The 10,579-nt window shown below is 50.5% G+C and overlaps 1 protein-coding gene across 1 annotated transcript; it reads right to left on the bottom strand.

Annotated features, from left to right (window-relative positions):
- Window positions 1-4,451: 4,451 nt before the first annotated feature.
- On the bottom strand, window positions 4,452-6,363 carry LOC119277639 (cytochrome P450 86A1-like). The gene has a single exon (XM_037558923.1). The coding sequence runs from the start codon at window positions 6,284-6,286 to the stop codon at window positions 4,634-4,636; it is 1,653 nt and encodes a 550-aa protein (XP_037414820.1). The 5' UTR covers window positions 6,287-6,363; the 3' UTR covers window positions 4,452-4,633.
- Window positions 6,364-10,579: the final 4,216 nt, after the last annotated feature.

The following is a 10,579-nucleotide window of genomic DNA, read 5'->3' as shown; positions in this document are numbered from 1 at the left end:
TGCCTCTTGCGATCCGAAGAATAATTTGTACATCTCCAGGGGTGTCATACCCATGAAGTGTTGAAGAATCCGTGGGCCCTCCGGATTGAACTCCCATAGCCGGAGAGGGCGGCGTTTGCAGGGCGGGAGACGCCTAATCAGCATAACCTGCATTACCACCACCATATCGACCTCCCTCGTTTGGAGATCTCGAATCCGGCCCTGCAGTAGGGGCACGTCCTTTGACGGCCCCCAGTTGAGCCCTTGGTTGACCCACGACATCAACCGTCGTGGAGGTCCCGGGCGGAATAAGGGCGGCGGCTTTTGTCTGCGGCCCCTCGGAACGGTGATATAGAACCACTCTTGCTGCCATGGACTGAGCTCCTCTTGGAAGGAGCCAGCGGGCCACGGGGCATCAGCCCTCCTACTTATGGCCGCCCCGCCGCACTCCGCTTGACGCCCCCCGGTCATCTTCGGCACCACATTGAAGGTCTTCAGCCACAGGCCGAAGTGAGGGGTGACGCGGAGGAAGGCTTCGCAGACAACAATAAATGCGGAAATATGGAGGATGGACTCCGGAGCCAAATCATGGAATTCCAACCCATAATAAAACATGAGCCCTCTCACAAAAGGATCCATCGGGAAGCCTAAACCCCTACGGAGGTGGGATACAAAAACGACATACTCGCCGGGCTCGGGGGTGGGGATGGCCTGCCCTTCGGCAGGCAACCTGTGCGAAATCTCATAAGCCAGGTACTTGGCCTCCCGCAGCTTTAGCACGTCCTCCTCCGTGACGGAGGAGGGCATCCACCGGCCCTGGAGGTCGGAACCGGACATCGTTGAAGGTCCGAAGCGCTCGAATCTGGAGCTCTAGGTGCTGGAACTTGGAGCGGGGAGAGGATTCGATGGAGGATTGAAGAAAAGAAATGAGCCTTGGTGCCATTATAAAGAGGGAGAATACCAAGAGCCGTCTCCGTGACCGTTTGGGACTCGCCTTCGATAGAGGGGGCGGGGCGACGGGCGCGGTTGGGTTACCCACGTCCGTATTGATGAGAATCCCGGATTAAGGGGGAACACGATCTCTGCTTCGACAAGACGTGCCAAGGAAACCGCTTCGCTAAATGCACTGAGATGGTAGAGTAAAAAATGATTCAAGTAGTGGCTTGGTAGTGGCGTGACGTCATGCCGCAAAAAAGTCAGCAGATTGAACTTGTGTATATATTATTCTCTCTACGGTAGAATGTGGAATTTATTTTGCAGAGCCGGACACTATCCTGGTGTTCACAATCTTCTATTATTCGGAGGAGGAACCCGCCTTGCAATGCCAAGCAATATACGCACCGGACTTACCGTCATTGAAGCCTGGTTCAGGGGCTACTGAGGGAGTCTTGGATTAGGGGGTGTCCGGATAGCCGGACTACCATCATCAGCCGAACTATCATCGGCCGGACTATCATCATCGACCGGACTCCAAGACTATGAAGATACAAGATTGAAGACTTCGTCCCGTGTCCGGATGGGACTTTCCTTGGCGTGGAAGGCAAGCTTGGCGATACGGATACGTAGATCTCTACCATTGTAACCGACTCTATGTAACCCTAGCCCTCTCCGGTGTCTATATAAACCGGATGGCTCTAGTCCGTAGGACACAACAACAACCATCACAATCATACCATAGGCTAGCTTCTAGGGTTTAGCCTCCTTGATCTCGTGGTAGATCCACTCTTGTAAACATCCACAATATCAATATCAATCAAGCAGGACGTAGGGTTTTACCTCCATCAAGAGGGCCCGAACCTGGGTAAAACATCGTGTCCCTTGTCTCCTATTACCATCCGCCTAGACGCACAGTCCAGGACCCCCTACCCGAGATCCGCCGGTTTTGACACCGACAGTGTTAAATGGACTAAATCGTCCGCCAAAAATGTAACCCCCTTGCTTAGAGCAGGTGAGGGGAGGCTGCACCATGGAGATACTTGTCCTTAAAGAGGGGGAGAAAAAGGTCTCCCTCATCTCACATAATCTTCCAAAACACTTCCGCGGGGATGGCGAAGTTCATATCTTAGAAGGTCATGATTCCCACAACACCTTAGTCTTTTGGGTTGCGCATGTGCTCCCATTGACCATGTGGTGCTTTTGCTTCTCGTTATCCCCCTACCAAAAGAAGCGCGAGATCTCTTTGGCCATCTCCCCATGGACACCTTCTGTAAGAAGGTCCCATGAGGAACATGGGGGCGGCTAAGGAGGCAAGAGTTGATGAGAATAGTCTTAGCACTCATACACGTAATTTTACCTCTCCAAGGCTCCATACTAGAGCTTTACCGCTTGCTAGTTAGTTGGGATAATTGATTAGGATCCTCGTGTCGCTCATGAGGAACCATAGGTGGGTAATGGGGAAGGACTATAGCTTGTGGTTCAGATTATTGGTAATTCGCTCCTACTCCTCAGTTAGATATCTCATCACCACAACCTCACTCTTTGTGAAGTTGATCTTTAGCACCGACATCGCCTCCAAGCAAAGGATGAGGATTTGATGATGTCTAGTTCCGATTCTTCGACAATCACTGGAGGTGTGCATCACCGCATCGATCAAATGACCCAATAACCTCGATGTGGCTAGCATCTTTTGCATCTACCGCATGGTAAACAACAGGATCGAGGCCTCTCCCCTCATGAGGATTTGGAATAGGTGCATGCTCCCCATAAATGTTGATAGTCGTACTTTCGCTAAAGACCAACTGCATGACCCATCTGATCCATCTATAGTTGAAGCCTCTCCCCTCCGGAATGCAACGAAAGAAATGCCATTTGAATTGGTCATATGCCGTCTGGAAGTCAAGCTTAAGAAAAACACGGGGCCGACTTTTGGCCTTAACTTCATGGAGAACGAGAACCCCCTCCCGAATATTGCGACCATTCGTGAACGCAAATTGATTAAGATGGATTAACCGAATCCGCAATCAGAAAACGCCTGACCAAGTTATTCTTTCTTTCTTTAGTTTTTTCTTTTGTCTTTTGCATCGGATACTAGATAATTTTGTTCCATTATCATCATGATAGTGTGGAACCCGGTCCTTTCGCGGTCGTATGAAAAAAAAATTATTGCTCGTGTAAGTCGACAATGCACCGGAAGAAAATAATGTTTTACCTTTGGGAAACGTTTGGGGCCGGGGCACCGGCCGAAGCTTCGGCCGGTCCAGTCCACGCGCGCACGCCGCGACCCAGTCGTGAGCAACCACGTGGCGCTGCGGATCTCGCGAATCTCGCCTCATTCCTGTCTCGCAGCTCCGCGGATCTCGCCCCCATCCTCATCTCCTGCAGCGCCGGCGCCCACATCTCGTCGTCGGCCATGGAAGGTCGAATCCCCTGCGCGTCCATGGATGTAGATCTCACCCCGCCATGCTTTTACAGCCCGTTTCGCCATTGGATGCAGCCCGTTGACCAATCCCCATCCCCGGCGGTTGCAACTCCCACACGTCTCGTGCTTCTGCCTCGCCGCCGACGAGCCGGACGGCGATGGTCGACACCGGAGGCTTCTGCAGAATCGTCGCACCCCCTCATGTTGCAACCGTTTAAAAAAGCTTCATCCCCTAGATGAAAAGCTTCAACCGGATGTAGAGAAAGCTACAAGCGGTCAGCGCCATCGCCGGAAAGCTACAACCGTTGACATGAAATGCTACATCCTTCGATTAAAAAAGCTTCAACCGAAACGATACAAAAAGCCTTGACCAAGTGCTGCTAAAAAGAAAATAGCTACAACTTTTGGTAAAAAAGCTTCAACGGTTGTTGGAAAAAGCTCCAACCATTGAGAGAGAAAGCTACAACTAGACACTATGAGAATAAGAAAGCTTCAACCAGCGACGGCTGGAGGTGGAAGAAGATGATAAAATGCTGCAGTTTTGCTACATGCTTCAACCGGCATAGATTTTTGCTACAACTGGCATAGCATTTTGCTACAACTAGCGTCACGTTTTGCTACAACACACAACCGGCGTCGTGGTTTTGCTACAACTAGCATCATTTTTTGCTACAACCGGCATAATGTTTTACTACATCCACCACGGCCGAGCTGCGACCCAGCACGGGTTTCCGTCAATTCTGGCGGCGAGATCCAGCACGGGGGGCAGGGGCGGATGCTGCAACCGGTCGCCGGCGAGCTGCTACAGGCTCGCGGCGAGCTGCAACCTCGACCGGCCGTAACGGAGCTCGAGCACAAATCCATGGCAGCGATCTGCGCCGGAGATGCGCCGCGGGGGCCTTGCTGGGCTGCGCGGTGCTGCGAGCCACGGGGGATCTCGCCGGAGATGCGTCACGGGGGCCCGAGGAAGAAGAAGCTGGGGCAATTTTATTTTTTTTGCTCCAGATCCAACCATCCGCGCGGCTCGCATCGAGCGGCTATGGCTGGACCGGCCGAAAGTTTCGGCCGGTGCGCCGGCGCCTAGTGGTGCCCTTTACCTTTACTTCAAAATATATGAATGCAACGTATAAACTTCATTTCATTTGACTGACGATCCACCAATACCTCGTCAAAAGTACACAACCGAAAAACACACAAAAAAAATACGCACACAGCTGTATGAAGAAGAACAAATTCAGCGGGAAGAATGAACAAGCATCAGAATTCAGAAACCAATGTACGTAGGCAGACGCAAGACTATGCAGCGGCGGCGGTGGTGGTTGGGATCACGACTGACCCCAGTGGCGGCGCCTCCTCCGGCGGCGGCGCGACGTAGCCGGCGAGGTCCCTTGGCTTGACGTTCACGCGGAGCCCGTTCTTCATGAACAGGGTGAGCGACATCTTCTGCTCCACCTGGTGGCCCGGCACCAGCTCCACCGAGTGGCGCAACAGCACCGCCGACGCGATGGACTTCATCTGCAGGTAGGCGAGGTCCTTGCCGAGGCACGTCCTCGGCCCGCCATTGAACGCCACGAAGCGGTACGCGTCCTTGACGGGCTCGAAGCGGCTGCCGTCCGCCGACAGCCACCGCTCCGGCCGGAACTCCACGCAGTCCTTGCCCCATATGCTCTCCATCCTCCCGACCGAGTAGATGGAGTAGGTGATCGCCGAGCCGGCCGGCACCACGGTGCCGTCGGGGAGCACGTCGTCGGCCACCACGTACTTGGAGTCCTGCGGCACCGACGGGTACAGGCGCAGCGTCTCCGACAATGCCGCCTTGAGGTACACGAGGCGGTCCAGCTCGTCGAAGTCCAGCGGCTCCTCCGCCCACCTACCCGTGTCGTCGCCGCGCGTCTCCCTGAGCACGGACGCGATCTCGAGGAGCACCTTGCGCTCCACGTCCGGCCTCTGCATGATCGTCCAGAAGAACCAGCTGAGCGCGACGGACGACGTGTCGCGGCCCGCGAGCAGGAAGTTGAGCGCGATCCACTGCAGCACGTCCTCCGGGAACGCCTTGCCGTTGCTGTCGCGCTTCTTCATGAACCGGGACAGCAGGTCGTCCGACGGCGTCGCCTTGCGCGCCGCGATGGTCTCCGTCATGAACTGGTCCACCACCGCGAGGCTCTTGCGGAGGCTCTGCTCGCTGCCGATGCCCAGCGCCTTCTTGATCCGCCACAGGAAGCTAGGGAACAGAAACCTCTGCATGGTCGCCAAGGTGGCCTCGTCGAAGGCGTTGGCGAAGGGGTTCTCCGTCAAGCCCGGCGACAACGTCTCGGGGTCCTTGCCGAAGGTGAGCCCGCAGATGTTGTCGAAGGTGAGGCGCAGGAGGAGGTCCTGGAGGTCGACGCTGGCGGCGGCGTCGCAGTGGTCCGCGAGGATGCGCCACAGGCGGTCCTTGATGGAGCGGTTGGCCCAGCGCGCCATGGCCTGGCGCAGCGTCCGGGTGGTGAACTCGAGCGCCGCCGTCTTGCGCTGGAGCAGCCACGTCTCGCCGTCGGAGTTGAAGATGCCCTGGCCGAGGAGGTCGTGGAACGCCGCCTGCCACATGGGGCCCTTGGGGTAGTTGTCGAAGCGCGCGCGCAGGATGTGCTCCAGGTTCCGCGGGTTGCACGTCACCGTCACCAGCCCCTGCCGCCGCGCCAGGAACGGCAGCGGCAGGATGCACGTCTGGTACGTCGCCGCCTCGCCCGTCGCGCGCAGGTTGTCGGCAATCCAGTCGTGGACCCGCTTCCGGTTCATCACGACGCTGGGGAGGCTGCCCACCAGCGGCCACATCGGGGGCCCCGACAGCCGCCTCGACAGCGCCCAGAACCACACCATGTACGCCGAGGCCAAGGCCACGACCGTGACGGCGATGGCGCCGGGGTGCAGCTGCAAGTGCAGCACGCTGTCATACATTGCCGTGGCCATGCGCGCTACGTAAAAAACTTGTGACAGCTGATATAATTAACCAAGAGGTGGATTTAGGCCTCGTGATTAACAAATGGCGCTGTGCGTGGTGAGTTGGGAAATGTGTTTGGCGCCCTCGCGTATATATATGTCCTGCACATTAGCCGTGTGGAAACGTTTCACCTGGCCATAGTCTTGCAAGGTTTTGAATTCATGATTGGGCAAAAAACTAATGCGTTGCTCTCGTCCATACTTCTTGCCTTGATGGCCGTTCTTCTCAACAAGAAAATTTCTGGTGATGTCGCTCACTCTGATCCAGTGCGCGTGCGTGCGCGTAGAGTGAGTAAAATAATCATGGTTGGTGGCTTCGGGTAAAGAGTGCAGCAGAAAGGGATGAGGTGTCGGAGGGTGTTGTGCTGCAGAAAATTCAGGGCGTTTGTTCGTTTGCCATCGACTGCTCTCGTTTTCCTCTCTTGTTTGCGCACACTGGTGAAAGGTAGCCCACAGTTTAACCAAATCTTTCCGTACGTGCTTGAGTTACTAGAAGCGGAGGAGGCAATGCAACGAACTTGCAAGCGATAGCAGTAGCAGTAGGTGGGAAACATCCCCCCTTCCAACCATCACACAACCAACTGAACCAGAAAGAAACATATCAGACACATGTAGACTGGTATACAGGACAAGTGTATGCTTGTCCGCCCTCGGCCCTCTCTACCTATGTTCGCTCATTGATCCATCTACACTACACTATAGGGTAATGGGCACTTTGCCGCGCTGTTCCTCGGTTTTTGAGTTAAATCCTTTTTTCTTACGCATCCAATTATGGTTAGAGGTGAGCACTTTTACACCGAAAACCAAAGAACCAAACCGAATTAAGTTGGTCGATATTCTTCGTTTATTCCATTTATGATGTTTGGTTCGGTGTTTCCATCGCTAGTTGTTTGGTGTTTGGATGTATCACCAGTTTTGATTTTATATAAATCGAACTGATCATCACACCGTATACACCGAAATGGACATTCATTTTCTCTAGTTTTCCTACTTTGCTGGCACGTACATGCATGGCCCAAGGCCCATGTACGATGCACACCTCCACACAACCCAATTCACTTGTGTCGGAATCACTCTCGCTGTATTGGTTTTCATCCCCCAAAAGAATTCAATCTCTCAACCTAGTCGCCTCCCAACCTTGGGGTTAAATCTACTACCACAACGTTTGGCTACAACAGCTCCCCGGCAGGTGCTCTTGTTGGTTTTGATCTCGAGCGCCTGATCATTTCATTCTAGCTCTCTCCACCAGCTCTAACACGATGTTGGTCTTCCACCGTGAATCCACCGCCCGAGGTGCCCCGGCGGGGAAGACGGAGAAAACAACGACCTGACCGCTCGCGGTCGAAGCAGCAAGCCGGCACTACCCCCTCACAAACGCACGAAGTAAAAAACAATTCGCCCCTCCCTAGCAGCAAAATTCCCCACACATGTAAGAGGTCCTATTTAGCGTGAAACGTGTCGAAGGGCAACCAATGCGCTCGCCCAGCACACTTGCTTCGACTAACTAACTCGTCAGACTAGCTGGGCCTCCACTCATCTAGAGAACTGAATGAAGAAATCAGAGAGGAAAGAGAACTGGAGAAAAAAGAAAGAATATATATATAATGTTCAAACAAATAAAAATGTTGGAAAAATGTTCGTGAATTTATATATGTTCAGAAATTTGAAAAAAAATCACAAATTTAGGAATTTGAAAAAATATCAGCAAATTTCAAAAAACATTCTGGGAATTTAAAATGTACATTACCTTTAAAATATTCAGAAATTAAAAGAAATCGTAGATTCCAAAAGAAGTGTCCCGAATTTAAAAATATTCATGAATTTTATAAAATATTCCAAAAATTGATTTGGAATTTTTTCACAATTTAAAAAAACATTCTTTGATTTTAAAATGTTCCGCATGTTTTTACAAAATATTCATGAATTGGAAAATAAATTTTTTAATGAAAAACGGCAAAATTGGCCGAAACAACTGTCCAAGAAGGTTATATAACCTTTCCAAAAACCGGTGTGAAATAGTTAGGTTCACCTTAGGAGCGCGAGGTTCACACGTGATAGGCCCAACGGCAGCCCACAACCAATCTAATTCCCGAAATGTGAGGCCACGAACAAAAAATAACCTCGATGCATTAGGAGCCTCCAGTCCGAGATACCTTGGAATATAGAGGGATTTCTACTGAGTTTATTTACTACCAACAAACGTTTTACTACTCCTTGTTTTCATAACTTGGTCTATTTAGATAGAAAATGATAGGGATGAACCTCGATGGACAAGAGACTCATGCTCCATTAATATGAACAGATATCATCTTTCTTGTGACCCAAACGACCAAATCTAAGGACATATCATCTTCCACATGCATCCGGAGGATACGAAGAAGCATCATCCAACAAGGGTGAGGCAGGAGGACTTTATTCCACACCAACGAAACACCCATCGTCTCGCCACCTCCTAACCCATACCTACCTAATGCCCCAAGAAAGAGAAACTATGGCTCCCGTTGGCAGATTGGGGTGATCCTACACGCCCTCACCTACGGATCCCATGAAGGAGGAAGAAGCCGAAGATCTACCGGTGGAGGAGGATGGCAGTGGGGGAGGAACCCTAGACCGCTATTGTGGCTGGGGTTGCATCACATACTACTCGTATGTGGAATCTAACTCCAAAGGAAATAGACTAGAAGGCCAATGTGGCTCAACGTCGGGCGAAAACCTGGAACCCATTGAAATAAACTTTGGGTTTGTATGGTGAGTAGTGTGAGAGCTTGATTGGAGCCATAGTGGTCCTAACCGCGGTGGCTCATCGATTTGTTTTTCATAATACCTTTTTAACCCAAAACCACAGGACAATGATTCTATGGTAATTTATTTAAAATAAAGCATAAAATTGCAAAAATATAAAACCAAAAGTATAATGTAATCACAGAATGCCATATATAGGTATCATGAACGAAAGCTACTCTATCTTAGAGATGTTGTTCCACCCAAACTTGTAGAGCTTCTGTGAGACTGCCATTGAGACAATAGCCCATGATCTTGAGATCCTGTTTTAGAAGCACTTTCCAAGGGAATGATGCTTGGGATCATATTCTAGAAAATTTTGTTGTTGCGCTGCATCCGAATGTTCCAACATCCCATAATTAAAATATCTAAACAAAATGCACTAGGCAAAGAGGAGGAAAATGGAATGATGTGCAAAACTAAGGTGTGCCTTCTGTTGGGGTGGATAGAATCCCAACGCTGTAAAGCAAAGGGACATTCCCAAAAAGAGATGCATAGATGTTTCAGTGGTACCATCATTGCAAAAGGAAGTGGAATGATTTCCTCTGCAACAACAGGCCTCTAGTGTTCACTCTGTCATCAATCAAAAGCCACTTATATTGGCCCCTCATACATGATTTAATCTCCTTTTGCCCTTCTGTGATGATACTCAAGCTATGTGCTATTTATTAAGGGTAACAAAAAGAAATACTAGAGATACCGATGGGACCTCCCCATTTCACATGTTGATTCTTGCGATTAGACTAAAATTTGGCAAAAGTTACATTAACTAATGTGACGCCCGGATAATTAGACTACAGTAATCCCTTGCTAATAATACCACGTCACCTCGATTACTGTTGATAATCTCGCATTAGTTCAAAACTGATTCAAATTCAAATTGAATTAAAAGCAAGCATCAGAAGTTTTCAAACTTTAAAACTAAATTGTTCAAGTTGTAGAAAATAAATCATAAATAATATTGATGCAGAAACCACATTTTTGTAAAGTGTTTAGATGCACTAAGGTAATTAAAGCAGCAGCAAAACATTTAATTAATACCTTTTTCAAATAATAAAATATTAAACTATTTTATTTAGCTGTCCAAATTAATGTGGCAGTGTTGTATTCCTAAATACTAATTTAGGTGTTGAAATTAAATTTTACAAAAACTAAATTAAATTAATTATTAAAAGAAACAAAAAAGAAAATTATGAAAAGATAAAAGGAAAGCAAACAAAAAAAAGAACCAGCAGCCCCCGGCCCAACTGGGCCATGTCCCAGCCAGGCCGGCCCACCCCGGCGCCCTACTAGGCCACCCCGACCCCCTGGTCAAACCCTAACCCCATCCCACTCCCCACTCGCCCCCCACGTCTCTCTCTCGTCCCCCTCCCGATCCGATCTGGATCGGGGCGACGACCCCGACGACCGCGCCCCGTTCGCTGCCGCTCGAGGGCCTCCTCAACTCGCCGGACCGCTCCGCCGTCGCTGGAGCCCTTCCCC

The sequence above is a fragment of the Triticum dicoccoides genome, chromosome 3B, assembly GCF_002162155.2.
Source record: "Triticum dicoccoides isolate Atlit2015 ecotype Zavitan chromosome 3B, WEW_v2.0, whole genome shotgun sequence".
Taxonomy (NCBI): domain Eukaryota; kingdom Viridiplantae; phylum Streptophyta; class Magnoliopsida; order Poales; family Poaceae; genus Triticum; species Triticum dicoccoides.
This window is presented reverse-complemented; position numbering and strand designations above follow the sequence as displayed.

What these genes read in the sequence shown, in the direction of transcription:
- LOC119277639 (XM_037558923.1), bottom strand. Translation starts at nt 6,286, where the DNA reads ATGGCCACGGCAATGTATGACAGCGTGCTGCACTTGCAGCTGCACCCC.